Below are 26,317 nucleotides of genomic sequence, written 5' to 3'. Positions count from 1 at the left end.
GAGGATTGATTATAAACATCGTTTGACATGTTTCTACGAACTTTACGGATTTTTCGTCTGCCTGTTGTGACTGAGTTTGAGCCTGTGGATTATTGAACAAAACTCACGAACCAAACATTTTTGGATATAAAGAGGGACTTTATCTAACAAAACAACATTTTTTTAGTAAATGGGAGTCTTGTGAGTGCAACCATATGAAGATCATCAAAGGTAAGTGATTAATTTTTTCTCTTTCTGACTTTTGTAACTCCTCTACTTGGCTGGTAACTGTTTGTAATTTGTCTGCTGTGCGCTGTTCTTAGATAATCGAATGGCATGCTTTCGCCGTAAAGCCTTTTTGAAATATGACACCGTGGTTGGATTAACAAGAAGTTCATATTTAAACCGATGTATAACACTTGTATGTTTTATGAATTTTTATAATGAGTATTTCTATTTTTTAATTTGGCACCCTGCAATTTCACTGGATGTTGGCCAGGTGGGGCCCCAGTGAGGTTAAGCAGGCATTGTGTCAAGAAGCAGTGCGGCTTTGCTGGGTCATGTTTCGGAGGATGCATAGCTCTCGACCTTGGCCTCTCCCGAGTCCGTACGGAAGTTGTAGCGATGGGACAAGACTGTAACTACTGATTGGATACCACGAAATTGGGGAGGGAAAAATTGATAAAATAAAAAGGTAAAACATTTAATTTTTATTTTGTATGTCCGTACTTTGCCCCCCATTGGTCTATAATGTAATTGTTTGCTGGAGCGTTAATATTTCCCGTCACTGAAACTAAGGGGCCTAGCCCGAACCATGAAAAACAGCCCCAGACCGTTATTCCTCCTCAACCAAACTTTACATTTGGCACTATGCATTGGGGCAGGTTACGTTCTCCTGGCAACCGCCAAACCCAGATTAGTCCGTTGGACTGCCAGATGGTGAAGCATGACCCATCACTCCAGAGGACGCATTTCCACTGCTCCAGAGTCCAATGGCGGCGAGCTTTACACCACTCCAGCTGACGCTTGGCATTTCGCATGGTGGTCTTAGGCTTGTATCTTCTGCCTCTGCCATGGAAACCCATTTCATGAAGCTCCCGACAAACAGTTATTGTGCTGACGTTGCTTGCAGAAGCAGTTTGGAACTTGGTAGTGAGTGTTGTAACCGAGAACAGACTATTTTGATGCGCGTCAGTTCTCGGCGGTCCCGTTCTGTAAGCTTGTGTGACCTACCACTTCGCGAGTCATTGTTGCTCCTAGATGTTTCCACTTCACAATAACAGCACATATAGTTGACTGGGGCAGCTCTAGCAGGGCAGAAATTTGACGTACTGACTTGTCGGATAGGTGGCATCCTATGACGGTGCCACATTGAAATTGTCACATGAGCTCTCCAGTATGGGCCATTCTACTGACAATGTGTGTCTGTGGAGATTGCATGGTTGTGTGTTCGATTTTTATACACCTGTCAACAACGGGTGTGGCTGAAATAGCAGAATCCACTCATTTGAAGGGGTGTCCACATACTTGTGATGTAGCTAGCTGCTTCTCTGAACACGCTTGTGAATGAAAGGCGGACACCACAAACATGTTGTCCCGGAAAAATACTGTCGGTTGCAAACGTGTTAAAACAGTAAGTCTATATTTGTGACGTTATGTTGATGTGATATAAAAGTAGAGGGCTTCATGTTTCTAGAACCATACCCAATAGCGGAGGTGCATAAAGATGGTATCCCCCATGCACATACCACAAATTCCAAATTTGTCTAAATTCGCCATATTGTACATTGCTATTGGTTACTCTATTTTTGTATGGTAATTAGCACAGTGTACACAATCCCAATTTTTAAGGTGACGACAATTTAAAAAAATGATTTTGAAAAAGTAGATTGTTTTTTGATTTATTGGCACAGTGAACCATGTCGTGCGCTGTATTTTAAAAACGCTGTGCTAAAACAATAATTCTGCCATCGTTATGCACGTTCCCCATTGAGATTCAATTCAAGTTTAGATGGAGTATTTGGCTGTTTTTGCTGCCAGAGCCATTTCTTCTCTAAACAGAATATATACGGTCCTGGGACTATAAGGAGTAATGTTAGTCTCCTTTAGTTCATTATTGGGCTAGCCTACATCCATATTTGGACTTTTAAGTGAATGATATCTATCTATCGCCATTGTATATATTCTTGAAGAATATAATATCCATCATCATGAACTGTCTTACACCACCTGAAGTCTAAATATGTATGTTTATTTTACTCCATTGTTTGAACCCCAGATTGCCCCCAAACCATCAAACAGGCAAAGTGTCAATACAGGATTAAGATTGAATCTTACTACACTGGCTCTGACGCTCGTCGGATGTGGCAGGGCTTGAAAACTATTACGGACTACAAAAGGGAAACCCAGTTGCGAGCTGCCTAGTGATGCGAGCCTACCAGACGAGCTAAATGCCTTTTTATGCTCGCCTTTGAGGCAAGCAACACTGATCCATGCATGAGAGCACCAGCTGTTCTGGACAACTGCGGGATAACGTTCTCGGTAGCCGATGTGAGCAAGACCTTTAAACAGGTAAAAATTCACGAAGCCGGTGAGTACTACGGAACACCTATGTGAGAATGCTGTTCATTGACTACAACTCAGCATTCAACACCATAGTGCCCACAAAGCTCATCACTAAGCTAAGGACCCTGGGACTTAACACCGCCCTCTGCAACTGGATCCTGGACTTCCTGACGGGCCACCCCCCTGGTGGTAAGGGTAGGCAACAACAACACGTCTTCCACGCTGATCCTCAACACTGTGGCCCCTTGAGGGTGAGTGCTTAGTCCCCTCCTGTACTCCTTGTTTATCCACGACTGCGTGGTCAAACACGACTCCAACACCATCATTAAGTTTGCTGACGACACAACAGTGATGGGCCTGATTACTGACAACGATGAGACAGCCTATAGGGAGGAGGTCAGAGACATGTCAGTGTGGTGCCAGGACAACAACCTCTCCTTCAATGTGAGCAAGACAAAGGAGCTCATCATGGACTACAGGAAAAGGTGGGCCAAACAGGCCCCCATTAACATCGGTGTGGCTGTAGTGGAGCGGGTTGAGAGTTTCAAGTTCCTTGGCGTCCAAAATCACCAACAAACTATCATGGTCCAAACAAACCAAGACAGTCGTGAAGAAGGCACAACAACACCTTTTCCCCCTCAGGAGACTCAAGATTTGGCATGGGTCCCCAGAACCTGTTCCCCCACACATTCACTCGGTACTGGTATGTAGTCTCGTTATTGTACTTTTTATTATTTTCTACTTTAGTTTATTTGGTAGATTTTCTTACCTCTTTCGTGAACTGCATTGTTGGTTAAGGGCTTGTATAAGTAAGCATTTCACAGTAAGGTTGTGTTTGATTTAATATGTGCTCATATTCATTACATTTTAGAACTAGGCCTAATTTGTAAAGTCAGTAGGCTAACCATCCACCTATCCCAACACCATCTGAGCCTTCAAAATAATACTGGGCAAATAATTCCTAGGTGTCAAGCGTTCAGATTCAGTAATCTCATGAACGGACTGGGGATGGGTATGAGTAATCGAGTACTCAAATGGACGTCAAAACCCCATCTTTAACCAGTGATCACTTTTTTCATATACTGTTAAAGTATCTGGTCAATTTTGTCTTGAAGATGATGTTAATTTGCTTTGACTCTAGTGTTTTAATTTGTACATGTGCATTTGCGGGTGTCATGACTCTCCTGTGAAGATCTGAAGGATCAGGTTACAGTAGCTCTACAGCGCCCTCTCTCTCCCACAGAGGTGGACGGGGGCCGCTTTATGGCGGTCATAATGCTCTGTAGTATCGAGATTGGAATGTGATTGTGGACACAGAGAGACACTTGGACATCAAAGGTTGAATAATTGAGCAGTATTTCTGTATTCCAAGCAGTTGGAGTGGTCCGTGGACATTTAAGGAACAGTCTTGTCGAGTTTGTTTCATTTGGTGACCTCATGAAGGACAGGAGACACACATTACTGTTTCTTTGTTTGTATACACTTCTCAAATATGGGGTTTGCATCTGAATGTTGTATAAAATAAATAATTGAGTATAGGAATACTTTTGGGAAGATAACAATGTGATGTTAGTCTTCTAAATGAGAATTGTTTTTCATAGTCACTTAGGATCAGTCAGTGGCCTCACCCCTGTGAGCACAGACATCCTTTTCTACTCCAGTATAAAACCCACTTCCGACAAAATTTACAATAGACCAGAAAGCATGAAGCGGTAGCTACATGTTGGAATATAAATCCCTACAAACCAAGGAGACTGATGGTGTGAACTGGACGTCACGAATGGTTAAACACTAAAGACCAATAGATTGTTACAGAAAGAGCAAATCCTAGACGCCCTTAACCAGTCTGCAGCTAAAAATGTGCATATGTCTAGGATGAGGTTACGGACAACTGCGGAAGCATCGGTTAGAATAGATCAACTCTAGGAGAATGGTACGTCTGAAGTACCCATTACAACACACACTATCCAGAGCCCGCTGAGAGAACTACAACCATGAAAGACCTTGGGACTTCTGGGGAACGCAACCAGAGACTCTCTGATGAACTATTCTACAGCAGACGGACCGGAGATCACAGAGAGGGACAGCAAAGGCATTTTCCAACGGGGCTATACATATGGGTGTTTTTTTTTCTCGCCCGAGTAGCCTCGTTTCACTGCCAAAATGAAACCATCTAGTGTTCAGCGAAATAACAACACAATGTCAAATACAGGTAGCCTAGTGAAATAATTAACATCCAGTCATATTAATATTCTCTTGCGGGAATTCCACTAACTGTCCGTATGTAGCCAAACATAGCTGCTGCTCATGTTGGTATCTGTACTAATGGTGCCAAAGCCATGACAGGGAGACAGCAAGCAGTTGCTCCCGACGCCACTTGGGTACACTGCAGCATCCACTGAGAGGCTTTTGCTGCCAAGGGAATGTGAAAATGGAAAATGTAACTTTGTTAAAGCAAGGCCCCAGAACTCTTTGTGTATTTTCTGCACTATGCAATGATATTGGCAGCGACCATGTAACGCTTTTACAACATACCGAAGTGCGCTGGTTATCATGGGGCAAAGTATTGACACATTTTTTTTTTAAATTGAGAGACGAGCTTAAAGTTTTCTTTACTGACCAGAATTTTTACTTGTCTGACCGCTTGCATGATGACCACTGGCCTACCTGGGTGATGTTTTTTCTCCCCTGAATGATCTGAATCTAGGATTACAGGGACAACTATATTCAATGTGCGGGACAAAATTGAGGCCATGATTAAGAATTTGGAGTTCTTCTCTGTCTGTATTAATTAACAAGGACAACACACAGGTCTTTCCATCATTGTATGATTTTTTTTTGTGTTGCAAGTGAACTCAAGCTTACGGACAATGTCAAATGTGATATAGCGAAGCACCTGAGTGAGTTGGGTGTGCAATATTTTCAGGTACTTTCCTGAAACAGATGACACAAACCACTGGATTCGTTATCCCTTTCATGCCCTGCCTTCAGTCCACTTACCGATATCTGAACAAGAGAGCCTCATCAAAATTGCAACAAGCAGTTCTGTGAAAATTTGAATTTAATCAGAAGGCACTGCCAGATTTCTGGATTATCCTGCCTTGGCAAATTGCGCTGTTAAGACACTGATGCCCTTTGCAACCACGTACCTATGTGAGAGTGGATTCTCGGCCCTCACTAGCATGAAAACTAAATACAGCCACAGACTGTGTGTGGGAAATGATTTACGACTGAGACTCTCCAATACAACCCAACATTGCAGAGTTACATGCATCCTTTCAAGCACACCCTTCTCATTAACCTGTGGTGAGTTATTCACATTTTTCTATGAACAAATAAGGTTTTTATATATAAGATGGTAAACTAAAGAGCAAAAGTATTGATTATTATTATATTATTATTTGTGCCCTGGTCCTATAAGAGGTCTTTGTCACTTCCCACGAGCCTGGGTTGTGACAAATTACACTCCTTCTTATGTTTAATAAATGTATGGTATTGTATAGTGTGTGTGTGTGTGTGTGTGTGTGTGTGGCAGGCTTACAATGATGGCAAAAACAACATTTGAGAGTGCGCTGACTCTGGTGCTAGAGGCGGTACGCGGGTGGAGGTTGAATGTTTGAAGGGGTACGGGACTATAACATTTTGGGAACCACTGATGTAAAGAGATCAGTCAATTGAAATCAATTAATTAGGCCCCAATCTATGGATTTCACATGACTGGGGTTGTCACCCAGGCCGAGCCAATCAGAATTTGTTTTTCCCCACGAAAGGGCTGTATTACAGACAGAAATACTCTCTTTCATCAGCTGTCCGGGTGCCTGGTCTCAGACGATCCCACAGGGGAAGAAGCCGGATGTGGAGGTCATGGGCTGGCGTGGTTATACGTGGTCTGCGTTTGTAAAGCCGGTTGGACGTACTGCCAAATTCTCTAAAACGACATTGGAGGCGGCAACAGCTCTGGTGGACAATTTTCTGGCAACAGCTCTGTTGGACATTCCTGCAGTCAGCATGCCAATTTCAAGGTTCCTCAACACTTGAGACATCTGTGGCATTGTGTTGTGTAACAAAACTGCACATTTTAGAGTGGCCTTTTATTGTCCACAGCACAAGGTGCACCTGTGTAATGATCATGCTGTTTAATCAACTTCTTGACATGCCACACCTGATTATCTTGGCAAAGGAGAAATGTTCACCAACAGGGATGTAAAGAAATGTGTACACAACATTTGAGAGAAATAAGCTTTTTGTGTGCATGAAACATTTCTGTAGTCTTTTATTTCAGCTCATGAAAATGGGACCAACGTTTTCCATGCCGTGTTCATGTTTTGGTTCAGTGTAAATGAGCTATACAAGCAAGGATTGACAGTCGATGAGACCAAAATAATAATTTTATAAACATAATTTGCTTGTACATTGTTTGTCTAACTTTCTCACTCATCATTATTTACGATTCATTAAGGATTATGTGTAATCATTGTAGCATCCACATTAATTAATGTAGAAGTGTTTAGAATCATATTCTAACCTCACAGTCATTAGTCGTTCATTCGGCTAAACCTCTCTGTTGCTCAGGGGCCAAATAATATATATATATATTTTTTTAATTTAACCTTTTATTTAACGAGGCAAGTCAGTTAAGAACAAATTATTATTTACTATGATGGCCTAACCCGGCCAAAATCTTCCCTAACCCGGACGATGCTGGACAAATTTTGCGCCGCTCTACGGAACTCCCGATCAAGGCCGCTTGTGATACCGCCTGGGTTTGTAGTGACGCCTCTAGCACTGAGATGCAGTGCCTTAGACCGCTGCGCCACTCGGGAGGCCCTATGTATCAAGTGTCTCAGAGTAGGAATGCTGATTTAGGATCAATTTAGCCTTTTAGATAAAAATGAATATGTTTACATGGACAGGTGGGACCTGATCCTATATCAGCACTCCTACTCTGAAACACATGATACAGTCAGACCTGTGACCATATGTGTCTTATTGCTTTGTTGTTGTAGATTATAGGTTGTCCTTTTGTATTTTCAGTTCTACCTGCCTCCATGTCATTGACAGTGCCCCCAGATCCAACTGCCACCATGTCGCTGGAAGCTTCAACCCCAGCGCCAGACCTAGCCCCAGCACCAGACCTAGTCCCAGCACCAGACCTGGTCCCAGATCCAGCCCCAGACCTAGCTCCTGAATTAACCCCAGATTCAGCTCAAGCCCCAGAGCTAGCCTCAGATCCAGCCCCTACCCCAGCTCCTCCAGTCCCAGTCATGAACCCGGGGTGTAAGATCATGACCTTCCGGCCAACCATGGAGGAATTCAAGGACTTTGCCAAATACGTTGCCTACATGGAGACTCAAGGAGCACACCGTGCAGGCCTGGCAAAGGTACACACATACACACACTTTTCATATAAATGGCTTTCTGACCTATTAGAACTGACCTACTCTGAAAAAGTAGTCCTATTGTGTATATTTTGCAGTATAACAAGACAACAGTTCACATAAAAATCTCCTGGGTGCTCTAGATTCTGACAGTTTTGTTTGAATTCAGCCATGCAATGTCACTGTAGCTCCACCTACTTTTGCCACATGTTTCTCGCTCTCTCTACCCCCTCCCCTCTCTTGCTCTGTCCCCTCTTTCACTCTCATCCTCTCGCTCACGTTCTCTCCGTCCCTCCTCCTCTTCTCGCAGGTGATTCCTCCTAAGGGCTGGAAGCCGCGGCAGTCGTACGACACCATCGAGGAGATGGTGATCCCTGCTCCCATCATGCAGGTGGTGACGGGCCAGTCGGGCCTCTTCACCCAGTACAACATCCAGAAGAAGTCCATGACCGTCGGGGAGTACCGTCAACTGGCCAACAGCAGAACGTAGGTCCTCACCTAGCTACCAGCCATTCTACACTCAATGAGACACAGTCAAAATAGTGCAGAAGAGATACGGGCTGGGTGTATACTGTCTTTTACTATGTACCAATATTGATGCACTAATCGGTTTGGGTTTTTACTTTACCTTCTATAACAGTATATCAATGTTAGGTTTGCTAATAATATTATTCACAATACATTTAATTTGTAATTCCCTTTTTTATTACAGTTCTCAAATCTCTCTATTTGTATTTCTACAATAGAAACAATATATGTTTAGAATCAAGGCAGTTTAAATAGCAAGTGTTAAATGTGATACGCAACTCCGGCATGTGTAATGCCAGTTTTTGTAGTTTACTCCATTTGCTACTTTCAAGTTGTCTCCCTCTTCTTGCATGCTGCTTCCCACAACAAGCCCTGCCTCTCAAGGAAAGCAGTTCCCGTTCACTCTGCATTCTGCATGGTCAGACGCAACAAGATGTTGTTGACAATGATGATGCTTTCAAAGCGTTCTGTAGTAACACTTAGTTTGTGTATCTTACTGTCTGCAAACAGCTAGTTTGTCTTTTCTTAGCAAATGATGGCTAAAAATAAATGTTTGCTGTTAATGCTAATTGCTAGTTAGATGAACAGCTAGCTAGCTAAATGTAATCAGTTAAAGCAGACCTAGCTAGATAATACAGGCTGATATCAGTGCTAGTGTAGGTCTAGATCAGCGTGTTGTTTGTGCAACAGTGTCTTCTGAATCAGAGAGGAATAGGCGATTGGCATGAATTAGGAATAGGCATGAATATGTTAGCTAGCTAGCTATCAATGCTGGCTATCTGCACAAAGAAGTGGGATGTAACATCGTATAGGGTCCCCTGGGAAACACTGACCAACACTTGGGTTCCTACCCTGTCACAATAATTCTTATTTATTTGTTGTCATGTCAAACAACAATGTATTCAAAGTGTTGCCCACTATATTTCAACTATTGAATTACAATAATCATTATACTTCCATGATTCCAACAGTACACCAATAAACAAGGCCTTGATTGTTTACCCATATCATGCAGCCCTATATGCCACAGTGTGGAAATAATAACAAAAGTGCAGAAATGGATAAATGCTTATAATAAATGTTGGATTGAACAGTATTAAACAATCAGAATGGAGAAATCCCACTTTGAAATCACTTATAATTAATGTGTTGCCACCCTAAAGTCATGAACTAAATTTAGGCACTGGGAAAATTTCCGGTCTGTTGAGCGCAAACTTGAATGTTGTGAAAAGCCACAGTGTGGAAATAATAACAAAAGTGCAGAAATGGATAAATGCTTATAATAAATGTTGGATTGAACAGTATTAAACAATCAGAATGGAGAAATCCCACTTTGAAATCACTTATAATTAATATGTTGCCACCCTAAAGTCATGAACAAAATTTAGGCACTGGGCAAATTTCCGGTCTGTTGAGCGCAAACTTGAATGTTGTGAAAATTCTGTGCAACGCTGTGAACATTGAGGGTGTACCCGCTTTAAGTTACAGTTTTAACAGTGGCCAAGTAGGCTACTGTGGCTATTTGATCATAATGTAAGCCTACCACAGTGGCCTACCATCAAAAACAAAATGCTTTCCATAACATTTTTAACATGGAAATAGCTGTTCTACCATTCAGTCTACAGTAGCAGCCAATGTGTGGTGTTCAATGTAGACCTACATTCCGTGAGACTTGCAGGGCTTGCAAAATAAATGTTGTTATTATTCCCATACCATTATTGCAGAGAATCAGAGAAATTATGCTACGCTCTACGTAATGTTCAATACCATCTCAAAATACAACACTGACCCTTTAAGACAGAAAAAAAGCTGTTTACCTGACTCGCTTTTCAAAGATGGCTAGAAATGCATACTTTTTGTGCTCTTGTAGGAAGCAACCACTCCCCCCATTTGTTGACTATAAATTAACTATAGCTGGGCTAAAAACTCACTAACTAGCAAAGAATTTGAACAAATGGGCACAAGTGGTACACGCAGCTCTCGCTTTGATCTCAAAACCCGCACATCTACTCATTATACACTCATGACTGGTCTGTACTGTAGCTTAAACAGTCCAGGCGGGCCTGAGTCGTGCCTGTCAATGCAATAGAATCCTACTCCAATGTGTTCTGTCCACAAGAAAATCTCTTGCACAGCTAGTTTTGCATACTAATTGCGTAGTTTGTTTCGGGTACATTACATTGAAAGTGGCGAATATTGCATTGATTCGATCACAGTTCTCACAGTAGAGTGAAACCTTAATAGTGTTAACCAAAGGGGAAAACTCAATAGAAAGTTGAGTGAAGTTAATTCGCGTGCTTCTCTGCGCGGGCTGATATTTCTTCTGCGCGGCAGGGCCGAGTGGAGCTGTGCGACCGCACTTAGGTTCGACAGAACATTTGGTTATGAACTTTTCTTAAAATATATTCTTAGAGCTTTTTTTTGTTCTTCAAAAACAGTAAAATACCGTCCAAAATGTGAAAAATATTCCGATATGATATTTTGGCCCCAGCCCTAGACTAGAGACCGTATTCAGGTATATGTATATGTATTTTTTTTTTCCTAGGTTGCATTAGCTAGCGCTAGTCATCTGTACCTGCGCCAAAACGCTGGTATTTTTCATCTTATAGCTTGTCCTCCATCTTGTTTTTTAAAATAGTGAGCCAACATGTTTTCAGTGCTTTTATTTCCATGACTGAACAAAACACATTTTGTCATGCTCTCTCTTGTCTCTCTGCTGCAGACGTATAGTGAGCAATATGTTTGGAACACCAAATCTAAAAAGAACAGATCGCAGTATCGAATCACAATATATAGACTCGTGAGAATCACAATACATATTGTATCGGCACCTAAGTATTGTAATTATGTCATATTGTGAGGTCCCTGGCAATTCCCAGCCCTAATTGTAAACCTTTTGATTCATTCTTTAGATACGGTTATTATTGTAGTCATTAGATATTATCGGGTTGCTTTGCAAGAAAAATCAGTATTCACGCTACAGGTTTTTACTGTCTTTACCTTCAGTGTCTATATCCAATGTCTCGACTGGTCATAGGATGAAAGGCACTCTTAAATCTCCCGACTGTTACTGGGTCATGTTCATTAGGGCACACTGTAGAAAAAAAGTGCTTCAATGTTTTTGTTTTTTTTATTGGAAGAAATTGAGATGGTATCTCTCTTTCAAAGCTTCTTTTTCAGTTTTTGTGCCTACTAAACACTGCCCTGTCCTCCTCTCTCTCAGGTACTGTACTCCCCGACACAAGGACTTTGACGACTTGGAGAGGAAATACTGGAAGAACCTCACCTTTGTTTCGCCCATCTACGGCGCCGACGTCAGCGGCTCCATCTACGACCCGGTAAGTCAGCCCCGGTGACAGCATTTCTAATCACATACAGTCCCTTGCGAAAGTATTCGCCCCCCTTGAACTTTGCGACCTTTTGCCACATTTCAGGCTTCAAACATAAAGATATAAAACTTTATTTTTTTGTGAAGAATCAACAACAAGTGGGACACAATCATGAAGTGGAACGACATTTATTGGATATTTCAAACTTTTTTAACAAATCAAAAACTGAAAGATTGGGCGTGCAAAATTATTCAGCCCCTTTACTTTCAGTGCAGCAAACTCTCTCCAGAAATTCAGTGAGTATCTCTGAATGATCCAATGTTGACCTAAATGACTAATGATGATAAATACAATCCACCTGTGTGTAATCAAGTCTCCGTATAAATGCACCTGCACTGTGATAGTCTCAGAGGTCCGTTAAAAGAGCAGAGAGCATCATGAAGAACAAGGAACACACCAGGCAGGTCCGAGATACTGTTGTGAAGAAGTTTAAAGCCGGATTTGGATACAAAAAGATTTCCCAAGCTTTAAACATCCCAAGGAGCACTGTGCAAGCGATAATATTGAAATGGAAGGAGTATCAGACCACTGCAAATCTACCAAGACCTGGCCGTCCCTCTAAACTTTCAGCTCATACAAGGAGAAGACTGATCAGAGATGCAGCCAAGAGGCCCATGATCACTCTGGATGAACTGCAGAGATCTACAGCTGAGGTGGGAGACTCTGTCCATAGGACAACAATCAGTCGTATATTGCACAAATCTGGCCTTTATGGAAGAGTGGCAAGAAGAAAGCCATTTCTTAAAGATATCCATAAAAAGTGTTGTTTAAAGTTTGCCACAAGCCACCTGGGAGACACACCAAACATGTGGAAGAAGGTGCTCTGGTCAGATTAAACCAAAATTGAACTTTTTGGCAACAATGCAAAACGTTATGTTTGGCGTAAAAGCAACACAGCTGAACACACCATCCCCACTGTCAAACATGGTGGTGGCAGCATCATGGTTTGGGCCTGCTTTTCTTCAGCAGGGACAGGGAAGATGGTTAAAATTGATGGGAAGATGGATGGAGCCAAATACAGGAAACCTGATGGAGTCTGCAAAAGACCTGAGACTGGGACGGAGATTTGTCTTCCAACAAGACAATGATCCAAAACATAAAGCAAAATCTACAATGGAATGGTTCAAAAATAAACATATCCAGGTGTTAGAATGGCCAAGTCAAAGTCCAGACCTGAATCCAATCGAGAATCTGTGGAAAGAACTGAAAACTGCTGTTCACAAATGCTCTCCATCCAACCTCACTGAGCTCGAGCTGTTTTGCAAGGAGGAATGGGAAAACATTTCAGTCTCTCGATGTGCAAAACTGATAGAGACATACCCCAAGCGACTTACAGCTGTAATCGCAGCAAAAGGTGACGCTACAAAGTATTAACTTAAAGGGGCTGAATAATTTTGCACGCCCAATTTTTCAGTTTTTGATTTGTTAAAAAAGTTTGAAATATCCAATAAATGTCGTTCCACTTCATGATTGTGTCCCACTTGTTGTTGGTTCTTCACAAAAAAATACAGTTTTATATCTTTATGTTTGAAGCCTGAAATGTGGCAAAAGGTCGCAAAGTTCAAGGGGGCTGAATACTTTCGCAAGGCACTGTACATGGGTTGTGTAGCAAAATGTTCTGCAGCAGGACAAGTAAATGAGCATTTCTTGTGGGACAAGTTTAGATGGTACCTATCTGTTTTTTGTTGTTGTTGAAAAGTAGAAATTTCTATAGTTATTATATAAAAGTTACTTAATGAACTTCTTTGGGATACATTGAAGCAAGTTCCACTAGGTACCCTTTGGGACAGAGTTACTCAATTGTCTTGAATTCCTTTACTTCCTTACTACCAGAAATGAGCATTTGTGTGCCAATGGCCTAGGAGATCCATTCTGATTATTCCACTGAATGGAAGTATTTGAACTGAGTGTATTTCAGCAATAAAGATGAACCGCTGGTATCTGTTCTCATTAGATCTGTGTATTTTTATTTTTTATTTTTTTTCCCCAGACGTTTATTTAGTTTTTCAGTTGACAAAGGACACCTTTTCATTTGAGCTGTTTTTGGGTGCATCCTTTTAGTTCTTTAGCCTTAATCCCATCTGGTGGTTAACATGTGTTATTACATGACCTTGAGAACTGCAATACAGTACAATGAACAAGATATTTCACCGGATTTATAAATGTGAAGTATCCGGTTGGCGTTTCCACCCACAATCAAATATGGTGATGAGAGAAAGCCCAGTGGCCGGCAGTGGGAGAAGACAGAGCGAAATTGATTTTGGCCTCCATTCTGCTCATTTTCATACAGTTTTGTTTTGGAGTGCAAGGGTAAATAGAGTTATTTCACAAGGTGTTCCCTAACGGAAATATGCAAATAAATGCCAGAACGCGCCATTAGGATCTCACTAGCTCATGCTTGACTCTGCTCACCTCCTTGCTTGTGATTAATTTGCTCCCAATGGAAACAACAGGCTCTGGTCTGTCTTGGGTTAGTTATACAAGTATTTTGACTGCAATGGGAATCTACTTTATTCACTGGGTAAATACTAACTGAAGTACAACTATAACAGGGCAACTCCATGTCTGTAGGCCTTGGATTGTTCAAGACATATTTATATAATTGTTTTCCTACCTTAAAAAACACGTTTAGACTGTAATCCACTTAGGGCTGACCCCAATTAGTCGACTGGTCGATTATTTGGTCGTTAGGCTGTTGGTCGACCGAGATTGTTTTAGTCAAGTGGAAACAAATATATGCAGTACAAAAGTTTGGATACACCTACACATTCCTGGATTTTTTGTTATTTTTACTATTTTCTACATTGTAGAATATTAGTGAAGACATCAAAATTATGAAATAACACATATGGAATCATGTAGTAACCAAAAAAAAGTGTTAAACAAATCAAAATATATTTGAGATTCTTCAAAGTAGCCACCCTTTCCCTTTGATGACAGCTTTGCACGCTCTTGGCATTCTCTCAACCAACTTCATGAGGTAGTCACCTGGAATGCATTTCGATTAATAGGTGTGTTCATTTGCGTAATTTCTTTCCTTCTTAATGCGTCTGAGCCAATCAGTTGTGTTGTGACAAGGTAAGGGTGGTATACAGAAGATAGCCCTATTTGGTGAAAGACCAAGTCCATATTATGGCATATTAACAGCTCAGATAGGCAAAGAGAAACCACAGTCCATCATTACTTTAAGACATGAAGGTCAGTCAATCAGAAAAGTTTCTTCAAGTGCAGTCGCAGAAACCATCAAGCACTATGATGAAACTGTCTCTCATGAGGACCGCCATAGGAAAGGAAGACCCAGAGTTACCTCTGCTGCAGAGGGTAAGTTCATTAGAGTTACCAGCCTCAGAAATTGCAGCCCAAATAAATACTTCAGAGTTCAAGTAACAGACACATCTCAACATCAACTGTTCAGAGGATACTGCATGAATCAGGCCTTCATGGTTGAATTGCCACTACTAAAATACACCAATAAGGAGAAGAGACTTGTTTGGGCCAATTAACATGAGCAATGGACATTAGACCGGTGGAATTATTTTGTTGTTGTCTGATGAGTCCAAATGTTCGATTTTTGGCCAAGAAGGAGAGTGACTGAATGCTGCATCGGATGACCTGGCCCCCACAATCACCCGACCTCAACCCAATTGAGATGGTTTGGGATGACTTGGACCGCAGAGTGAAGGAAAAGCAGCTAACACGTGCTCAGCATATGTGGGAACTCCTTCAAGACTGTTGGAAAAGCATTCCAGGTGAAGCTGGTTGAGAGTATGTCAAGAGAGTGTGCAAAGCTGTCAAGGCAAAGGGTGGCTACTTTGATTATTCCAGTCTTAATTTTCTCATTGTCGGAGTGAACACATTGTTTGCAGAGTGCGCAAGCTATGCCACACTTGTGAGAAACACGTTTTGGTTTATGTAATTCCATTTACGGGTTCTGTCAATTTTGTTGTCTTTTTTCCATTGTCTTTTGTTTTGGAGCACTCCTGTCAATGTTGAGTAAGGACGCACACACATGGAAGTAAGCCTAAGCTTCTCAAAGTAATGTTCTCTTCACATCAAGCAGCAAACAAGAAAATTATGTTTTTACGTCTGATGAGAATTGCAATAGTTCTTCAATGTATTTGAAAAATCTTTCTAGCTCTCTCTCCCTTTCGATTACCACTCGGTATGAAAGGGAAAAAGGTAATGCTCTGATCCAGTGGAAACATCATAAAATAGTCTTCTTATCAGTGCTTGACATGGACTGAAATAGGTTCCGGTACTCATTCTGAGTGCTGGTACTGTTTATATTTAGGTGCAGGAGCTCCACAATACTTTTGAGCTAATATTCTACAAGTGGAACAGGCGGTTAAGCAGTAGAACATTTGACGTGCCTGTACTCAGCTCCGTTGAGCTCCTGTCCAAGTCAAGCACTGCTTCTTATCCCTTGTACAAATAGCCTACAGCTGTGTCTGTCCAGAATTAGCTGGTACTGGAAACTGAGGGCCCAGGATATTTTATACAATGTTGCAAATTCGCTCATGCAAACTTTGGGCTGGAGCAAAGTTAATAGTTGACACAAAGTTTCAAGTTTGTTGCAGACAGGTCATGTGTAGCCATTGTGATTGTTATGGGATATGTATTGTATAATTTTAATTTAGATTTGGATAGAATATTGATTAACCACATGACATTGATTTTGAGATATGAACACTTTATTATAAATTAAATTGTTTTACGAAAATGTACTTATGAAGGCCATAACTGGCACACAGATTGGTAGAAATGGTAAGATACATTTGGCATTCCAAATGAGGAAGTTTGCCAACTCCTCGTGTAGCCTATTACCGGCAACTTCAGGAGAGTAAAAGCAGAATCTGGAGAAGTCAGCAGGAACTGGAGGAGAATAGTTGGGCCAGGTGAAGTTTTTTTTTCTTCTTCTGGTTATCTAAGTCTCTGGCGCCCTCTTGAGGCATCAAAACGTAAGCTTAAAGCATCAGGCAAGCTCAATGCACGTAGTTGATTTTATTAAAACACATAGGGTGTCTATAAATGGAAAAATACACGTTTAAAAATTTCAGGCAATCGATTGGTCGAAAGAGTAGACGACTTTCAGTCAAATAAGTTGTTTTTTTGTCGGGGACAACCCTAAAAAAATTATATATTTTTACTTTTTTTTTTTTTTTACCTTTATTTAACTAGGCAAGTCAGTTAAGAACAAATTCTTATTTTCAATGACGGCCTAGGAACAGTGGGTTAACTGCCTGTTCCGGGGCAGAACGGGGACAAAATCCACTGTTACATTTCATTGGTAAATATGGACAACATGCTTGAATCGGGTCACAGTGTTAAATGGATAGTTCACCCAAATGATAAAATCAAATATTTGAACATGAAGCGAGAGGCGAAAATCAGAACCATTGACTTGCACAAGATTTGTGCCACAAATGCTAAAAAAGTGAGCACTTGGAACAGTGGCCAGGTAAACAAAACAAAAGCACGGATTGCTTTCATAACTTGTCCATAAGTCTGCTTACAGGCTGGGTAAGGAAACTGTCATTTTTGTTGTTGTTGTTGTATTTGATTTTGGGTGAACTAACCCTTTTAACCTCCCTTTTTTGTGTCTGTGTTTCCAGGAGATCGGTGAGTGGAACATCGGCCACCTGAACACGCTGCTGGACATGGTGGAGCAGGAGTGTGGCATCGTGATCGAGGGGGTAAACACGCCCTACCTGTACTTTGGCATGTGGAAGACCACCTTCGCCTGGCACACAGAGGACATGGATCTCTACAGTATCAACTACCTCCACTTTGGAGAGCCCAAGTCATGGTCAGTGGCTGAATTAGTGGTTTATTTCTCCATTCTTTGCATCTCTTTCGCTCTCTGTGTGTGTGTGTGTGTGTGTGTTACTTGTAGGTCAATAAAATGTGTGTTTTTCTGTGAATATGAGTGTCTCTGTGTCCTACAAGCAATTCGATTGTCCAAGCCCAACCATCCCATCACTCTTCGCTCGGGTTGCAGGTAGCAGTAGTGACCTTTTGGTTACTGGCCCATCTGGGCAGGCTTTGGCAGTTGCTTCTCAAGCATCTATCATTCCTATACGTGTGTAAAATTTAACGTGAGTCCCTGTTTGTGAGTTAAGGAGACTGGTCATACATGCATTTGTGTACTTAAACAGATGGCCACTGGAGGACACTCTAGACTTACAAAAGTTTCTAAGGAGCCAGGTGGGTTCTGTAGTATAAAGCATCTTCAATATGAGCAACATATTCACTCAAATTTGCTACTGTGTGTGTGTGTGTGTGTGTGTGTGTGTGTGTGTGTGTGTGTGTCATTGTATGAGTCCATGAACACTTATGGGTGATTCTGGAGCGGCGCCTGAGCCAGCGTTTTCCATCAACAAAACACAGAATGATGGAATTTCTAGTGGATGAATGGTGTCGCATCCCTCCAATAGAATTGTAGGCCAAAGTGCATTGAAGCTGTTCTGGCTCGAGGGTGGCCCAACGCCCTATTAAGACACTTTTATGTCGGCGTTTCCTTTATTTTGTTGGTCTAGGTATAACATCTAGGTGGGTGGGTGGGTGTGTGTGTGTGTGTGTGTGTTTTTCTGCGAAGATGAGTGTGTCTGTGTCCAACAAACAGTGAAATTGTCCCGGCCCGACCATCCCACCACTCGTCGCTAGGTAGCAGTAGCGCTCTTCGAACACCACTCTTGCTCCCTCCCTCCTTCCTTCCCTCCCTCCTTCTTTCCTTCCCTCCCTCTTCCCATCATTTTCTAATTCCTCCTCTTGTAATACGACCGCCCGTCGAGACTCACTATTCCCAAAGGCCTCACTTGGCATCCAATTCGATTTCCTAGCGTTTATGGCTCTCCCAACACAAGTCACATGAAGAGCCTCTATTTGCCGACACATCTCCATCACTTTCGCGGCCATTTCACGTCAAGCGAATGGGGGGGAACCAACGACTGCGTGGGCCCTATAGTATCATGCACTCAAGGGGTTCGTTCCAAATGGCAACCTAATCCCTATATAGTGCACTAGTTTTGACCAGAGCCCTATGGGGGGAATAGGGTGCCATTTGGGACGGGCCCAAAGACATACAGCCACTCCCGGCTAAACGAGTTGCACGGCGGCAAGGTAATGACGGTAGACGATAAGGGTATCGACAGAACGCTATTGGAGGGTTGATGCTTCGTCGCAGCAACGGTAACGGAGGTGACCTCACTGGGCGACCTTGGTAGGGGCAATCGGGTGTCAGCGCCCGGCGCAGTCCCCGTCATCTGTAAGCTGTGTCTGCAAGGTGAGAGCATGTTTTTCTCTCTCCTTCAATCTCTCTCCAGGGTCTCGCTGGGTGACTAATACCGGCTCCGCCATCAGAGAAGGATCGATCTCCTCCTCGTCCGTTTCTCCTCTGTTATTTTAACCTTTCATCCCTTCATTTTCGTCCACCTTTCTTGCTAGGGATGTATTGACTGAAGCCTAGCTGGGTTATGTTTTTGACCATAGAATGGCAGTTTTTTTCCCCCTTTATTTATTGGATACAAGTCTGCAAATATGACTTGAATATGACTGTAGTGATACACATGATAAAACATTTACCCTCAAGGAGTTTGCATTTTCCCCCATCTCCCATTAACAAGAAAAGACCCCAGCATGAACAGGCTTGATTTCTGAAAGACAGAAATTGTTTTGTGGTAGATATCCTATACTTACAGTATATCGCTGGCACTGTCGTTTGAATGGGTACCTCAGACTAGGAGAAATTGCCATTTATAATGTGTGGGTGACAAGGTTTTCATGGTGGCATTAGAAAAAGGGGCTCTGAACTAGAGCTGCAGGTCCCCAACAGAGATCATTGCCGGCATGGTCAGCACTGTTCATGCTGCGGTTGGGAGCGGACTGACAACTTTGGGAAGGGAAAATATTTTTGTTGTCCAGCAGATTATTTGGAAACTGTCATATTTCTGCTTTGTATGCGTTAGCCTACATATTGTGTTAAAAGCACATCTTTGTCGCATACACACTCAGAATTCGCTGCTTTAATTAGCCTACCTCTCCTCTCCTAGTTTGGCGTGCAGGATCAAGTGTTCCTAGGACCTATATGTGGGTCTCAATGAAATGGAGTAGGCTACCTAATGCATGGGCGGAGAATCACATGGTAGTTATATCTCCAAGGAAATTTAATCAAATCAAATTGAATTTGTCACATGCGCCGAATACAAAAAGTAGATCTTATCGTGAGATGCTTACTTTACAAGCCCTTAACCAACAATGCAGTTCAAGAAATAGAGTTAAGAAAATATTTACTAAAAAAATCGAAAGTAAAAAAGAAAATAAAGGTAACACAATAAAATAACAATCATATTTGCTGAACGCTCATTACTGCCCAGGCAGACCTTTTCTGCTTCTCACTCTTCCTCCTTCACTCTTCCTCCTTCACTCTTGCTCTCTTTCACTCCTTTGCGCTCTCACGCTCAATTTCTTGCCCTCTCTCTTTCTGTTTTTGATTCTCTCTCTCTCACTCTCACTCTCACACACACACACACACACACCTTCCTATTCTTCACTCCCTTGGAGGTCCCCGGCTCTTTGTCTGTGCAACTCAGAGGGAAGGGCTTAGTTTTTCTTTATTTTCTCTCCCCTCCCTACCTGCCCGGGCTTGGAGCGTACCACTCAATACCAGCATCACAGTGTGTGTGTTTGTTTGTTTGTGTGTAGGGCTGTGGCGGTCATGACATTTTGTCAGCCAGTTATTGTCGTGCAAATGTTTAGCATCTCCAAGGCCTTTTGCACGCCTTTTGGAACATGTACATTTTTTTTTTTAAGTCGAATGAATCCATTTCATTTACACCGTCACGATAAATCCATTCTTTATTTTAGGCAGGTTTAAAGAAACATTATATGATGAAAATGTATTTCAGAAGAACAGAATAGGAGTTGGCCTACTGTATGTTATATGGCTATGCGCCATGGCATAGGCTGTAGGCTTGTTCATTTTGCAGACAAGATATGCTTATTAGTCAAATGCCATTATTTTATGTTATATGATTTTATAGTAAGAAGAATATAATGAACTTTGCTGAATAAAATAGAATGGATATTTGTCACGTTCAGAGCGAGTGCGCATATGAAGTGGCTTATGAAGTGGCTATGTTATAGACACGTCCTATGTGTTTTGATCAAATCACCCATATGCACTGAGCTTGTCTGATGCTTTATGAGCTCTTTTTGATAAAATAATTAAAACACACAAATGACTAGAGGGAGTTCAACCGCAATTGATTTGTGTCGGTCTCAGACTGCGCTGTGGAGAAGAGAGGGAGAAAAATGGCAGTGAGTGACTGTGTGACTCACACGGCGGTGAGATATTTTGTAGGTAATATGTCAGCCTATTAATTTTGATTGATATTTTTTTTTCTCCCTACTACTAGGCTATTCAAAATCAAATACAAATTCACTGTAATTGTAGGCCAACTCTAAGCCGTCCTGCACAGTCAATGCATCAAAAGCATGATACTGTTTTGATGATAAGTGTTTGATGTGATTTTTAGATTGCATTTGCATTGATGTCAGAGTGGTTAGTGGGGAAAAAGAGCCCTGAGTGCCAGGCCATTAGTGACCTGATGGTCGTTTAGCGAGTTGGGTACAACCGACACATGTCCAGAGTGCATAAGATGAGATTACCGTGACTCAACGGTCACCTGGAATTTGACTGCGGTTGTGACTCATGGCTCATGTTTGTGTGCCTGTGTGTGTACCTGAGCCCCCTCCTGCACCTCCACTCTATCCCACCACTCTCCTCTTTTCCTTTTTGTCTCAGTGTGGTTCCTATTCGTCTCAATGCTTCTCTCATTGCTTTAGCCCTTTCCCTTAGGGTTGGTCTTGGGTTGTGCAACGAGGTGTTTGTGTGTGTGTGTCTCAGCGAGCGTATGGTGGCTACACAGACCTGGAGTGTACCAATCAATACCTGTGTGTGTGTGTGTGTGTGTGAATATTTTGAATGCGTGTTTCTCCATGTCCTGCATCCCCATCCCTGCAGTGGGATGTCATTTAGAAGCAGCAGTTCAGTTAGTCTGTGTCCCAGCCCTGCTCCATCAAGAGGCATGTTCACAATAAATATAGCGTTTCGAGAGCACATTCCCTATGCTCAATGTGCATAAGGTAGAAGGTTCAAAACAAACAAACGGCATCAATAAGTAGAAACGATGGTCACAATGCATCAAAAACATTACCTCCTAATTACGACTAATGTTCCATTAGCCATCACGCTACTGCTCTATCTATAAAACCCGTCCTTTACACTCTCTCTTTATCTGCTAGTGAACTGCTTTCATTTTTTTTGAATAAAGCCTTTACAAAGCCCGTATGCCTGGGCACAAAAACAGAGAGGTGGTGTCCAAAATGGCACCCTATTCGGTACACTACTTTTGATCAGAGTCATGGTCAAAAGTAGTGCCCTACATAGGAAATAAGGTGTGATTTGGGAGGACACAACCAGAGCCTCTCCATAGTATAATAGAGAGGGGTTGTCATGCTTCAGTAGCACCTCTTGATCCACTCTCTAGTCTCCCCTCCTAGCAACCCTCTCAACCATCTGAAGATATATTTTCCTCCTCCCCTCTTCTTCTTCTCCTCCTCCTTCTGCCTCCCCATCATCTCCCTCTTCTTACATATGCCCCTGTGAGGAAAAGCAATATTTCCTTGTCACTCTTTAAAAGTAAATTTACTCACATGGATGCACCCCTCAACTCTGTTTAACTGTGAATGTGCGCTGCACGCGTGCAAATACACACACACACACACACACACACACACACACACACAGTATATGTTTTACTATCCTTGTGGGGACCTAAAATAGATTTCCAGTCAAAGTCCCATTTACCCTAAATCCTTAAGTTAACCCTAACCCTCAACCTAAAGAAAAACTAGCCTTTGTCCTGGGAAATGTCCCCACGAGAGAGAATTTTCCTTGTTTTACTATTTCTGCTACCCACAAGGATAGTAATACACACACACACACATGCACACACACTCACACTCTATCCTCCTTCTCTTTTTGAAATGGAATAATTTTCACTTTTTGGGTAATTACAGTATGTTAAACTGTGTGCACGGAGCTGTTTGCCTAACCCCCCTGTGCAGCCACTGTGAAATTAACTCCATTCCCCTCCAACTCTGCTCCCATCAAAGTCATATTCCCCCCCCCGAAGATCTGCTGTCAGATGCTTTAACGATTGGCTGGCTGTTTGCGAAGCATCGAGCAGAGAGAGTAAGGAAAACAGCTAAAGAAAATGAATGTTAGGGTTGGGTGAAACAGACTTTAAAACGGAGCAAGAGCCCATTATTAATTCATTGTTCGCTTCTTGTTGTACTTTTATTGGGTAGTAGACGCCGTTTTTGTGTCTTCAGGTAGGAAAGAGATGAGCGTTCACTTTAAGAGACGTCAGTTTCTACAGTCTCGTTACAATGTAAGTGTTTCATGAACGAAGATTGGATTGGGAATAGTTCTAGTCGCCGAATCAGTGATATTGTGGTCATCCCAGATTCATGCTGATCATTTCAGTAGCCTGGTCCCAGACCTGTTTGTATTGTCTTGCCAACTCCTATGGTCGTTGTCACGGCATTTGGTAACATAGAATAGCACAAACGGATCTGGGCCCAGGCTATAATTTCAGTTGTGTAGTTTAACATAGATATGAGAACATTTGGCGTTAATGCAGCACAAGTGGTGCCCCAGTCAGCACAAGATGTTTGGAAAGAAAACAACCAAAAATATGTATTTTCAACGTCCACATTTTGTTACGTAATAGCCTTATTCAAAAATGGATTAAATAAATGTTTTTCCTCATCAATCTACACACAATACCCCATAATGACAAAGCGAAAACAGTTTTTTTGAATATTTTTCAAATGTATTAAAAATTAAAAACAGATTATTTACATAAGTATTCAGACTCTTTGCTATGAGACTTGAAATGTAGCTCAGTTGCATCCTGTTTCCATTGGTCATCCTTGAGATGTTTATACATCTTGGAGTCCACCTGTGGTAAATTCAATTGATTGGACATGATTTGGAAAGGCACACGCCTGTCTATAAAAGGTCGCACATTTGGCAGTGTACAGTGCCTTGCGAAAGTATTCGGCCCCCTTGAACTTTGCGACCTTTTGCCACATTTCAGGCTTCAAACATAAAGATATAAAACTGTATTTTTTTTGTGAAGAATCAACAACAAGTGGGACACAATCATGAAGTGGAACGACATTTATTGGATATTTCAAACTTTTTTAACAAATCAAAAACTGAAAAATTGGGCCTGCAAAATTATTCAGCCCCCTTAAGTTAATACTTTGTAGTGCCACCTTTTGCTGCGATTACAGCTGTAAGTCGCTTGGGGTATGTCTCTATCAGTTTTGCACATCGAGAGACTGACATTTTTTCCCATTCCTCCTTGCAAAACAGCTCGAGCTCAGTGAGGTTGGATGGAGAGCATTTGTGAACAGCAGTTTTCAGTTCTTTCCACAGATTCTCGATTGGATTCAGGTCTGGACTTTGACTTGGCCATTCTAACACCTGGATATGTTTATTTTTGAACCATTCCATTGTAGATTTTGCTTTATGTTTTGGATCATTGTCTTGTTGGAAGACAAATCTCCGTCCCAGTCTCAGGTCTTTTGCAGACTCCATCAGGTTTTCTTCCAGAATGGTCCTGTATTTGGCTCCATCCATCTTCCCATCAATTTTAACCATCTTCCCTGTCCCTGCTGAAGAAAAGCAGGCCCAAACCATGATGCTGCCACCACCATGTTTGACAGTGGGGATGGTGTGTTCAGGGTGATGAGCTGTGTTGCTTTTACACTAAACATAACGTTTTGCATTGTTGCCAAAAAGTTCAATTTTGGTTTCATCTGACCAGAGCACCTTCTTCCACGTTTGGTGTGTCTCCCAGGTGGCTTGTGGCAAACTTTAACCGACACTTTTTATGGATATCTTTAAGAAATGGCTTTCTTCTTGCCACTCTTCCATAAAGGCCAGATTTGTGCAATATACGACTGATTGTTGTCCTATGGACAGAGTCTCCCACCTCAGCTGTAGATCTCTGCAGTTCACCCAGAGTGATCATGGGCCTCTTCACTGCATCTCTGATCAGTCTTCTCCTTGTATGAGCTGAAAGTTTAGAGGGACGGCCAGGTCTTGGTAGATTTGCAGTGGTCTGATACTCCTTCCATTTCAATATTATCGCTTGCACAGTGCTCCTTGGGATGTTTAAAGCTTGGGAAATATTTTTGTATCCAAATCCGGCTTTAAACTTCTTCACAGCAGTATCTCGGACCTGCCTGGTGTGTTCCTTGTTCTTCATGATGCTCTCTGCGCTTTTGACGGACCTCTGAGACTATCACAGTGCAGGTGCATTTATACGGAGACTTGATTACACACAGGTGGATTGTATTTATCATCATTAGTCATTTAGGTCAACATTGGATCATTCAGAGATCCTCACTGAACTTCTGGAGAGAGTTTGCTGCACTGAAAGTAAAGGGGCTGAATAATTTTGCACGCCCAATTTTTCAGTTTTTGATTTGTTAAAAAAGTTTGAAATATCCAATAAATGTCGTTCCACTTCATGATTGTGTCCCACTTGTTGTTGATTCTTCACAAAAAAATACAGTTTTATATCTTTATGTTTGAAGCCTGAAATGTGGCAAAAGGTCGCAAAGTTCAAGGGGGACGAATACTTTCGCAAGGCACTGTATGTCAGAGCAGAAACCATGCCATGAGGTCGAAGGAATTGTCCGTAGAGCTCAGAGACATGATTGTGTCAAGGCACAGATCTGGGGAAGGGTGCCAGCATTGAAGGTCCCCAAGAACTCAGTGGCATCTTCATTCATAATTGGAAGAAGTTTGGAACCACCTCTTCCTAGAGCTACCCCCCCTTGCCAAACTGAGCAATTGGGGGAGAAGAGCCTTGGTCAGGGAGGTGACCAAGAACACGATCTCTGTGGAGATGAGACAACCATCTCTGCAGCACTCCACCAGTCAGGCCTTTATGGTAGAGTGGCCAGACGGAAGCCTCTCCTTAGTAAAAGGCACATGACAGCCTGCTTGGAGTTTGCCAAAAGGCACCTAAAGGACTCCGACCATGAGAAACAAGATTCTCTGGTCTGATGAAACCAAGATTGAACTCTTTGGCCTGAATGCCAAGTGTCATGTCTGAAGGATACCAGGCACCATCCCTACGGTGAAGCATGGTGGTGGCAGCATCATGCTGTGGGGATGTTTTTCAGTGGCAGGACTGGGAGACTAGTCAGGGTTGAGGGAAAGATGAACGGAGAATTGTACAGAGAGATCCTTGATGAAAACCTGCTCCAGAACGCTCTGGACCTCAGACTGATGACGAAGGTTGACCTTCCAACAGGACAACGACCTGAAGCACACAGCCAAGACAACACAGGAGTGGCTTCCGGACAAGCGTCAACTTCCTTGAGTGGCCCAGC

General features: G+C 42.2%; 1 protein-coding gene across 3 annotated transcripts in view; it reads left to right on the top strand.

The window, feature by feature from the left end:
- kdm4b (lysine (K)-specific demethylase 4B) overlaps window positions 1-26,317 on the top strand; it is an 87,791-nt gene that overhangs the window by 8,227 nt on the left and 53,247 nt on the right. For 2 of the 3 annotated variants that reach the window (XM_036977812.1, XM_036977811.1), the window contains exons 2-5: window positions 7,579-7,925; window positions 8,233-8,408; window positions 11,674-11,788; window positions 17,452-17,645. In XM_036977812.1, coding sequence (XP_036833707.1) covers window positions 7,593-7,925; window positions 8,233-8,408; window positions 11,674-11,788; window positions 17,452-17,645 — 818 coding nt within the window. In that variant the 5' untranslated portion in view covers window positions 7,579-7,592. The remainder of the gene's footprint in view (window positions 1-7,578; window positions 7,926-8,232; window positions 8,409-11,673; window positions 11,789-17,451; window positions 17,646-26,317) is intronic. The other variant, XM_036977813.1, reaches the window with a different exon arrangement.

Source organism: Oncorhynchus mykiss, chromosome 5 (assembly GCF_013265735.2).
Source record: "Oncorhynchus mykiss isolate Arlee chromosome 5, USDA_OmykA_1.1, whole genome shotgun sequence".
NCBI lineage: Eukaryota > Metazoa > Chordata > Actinopteri > Salmoniformes > Salmonidae > Oncorhynchus > Oncorhynchus mykiss.
The sequence above is the reverse complement of the archived record's forward strand: the minus strand, read 5'-3'. Positions and strand labels throughout refer to the sequence as shown.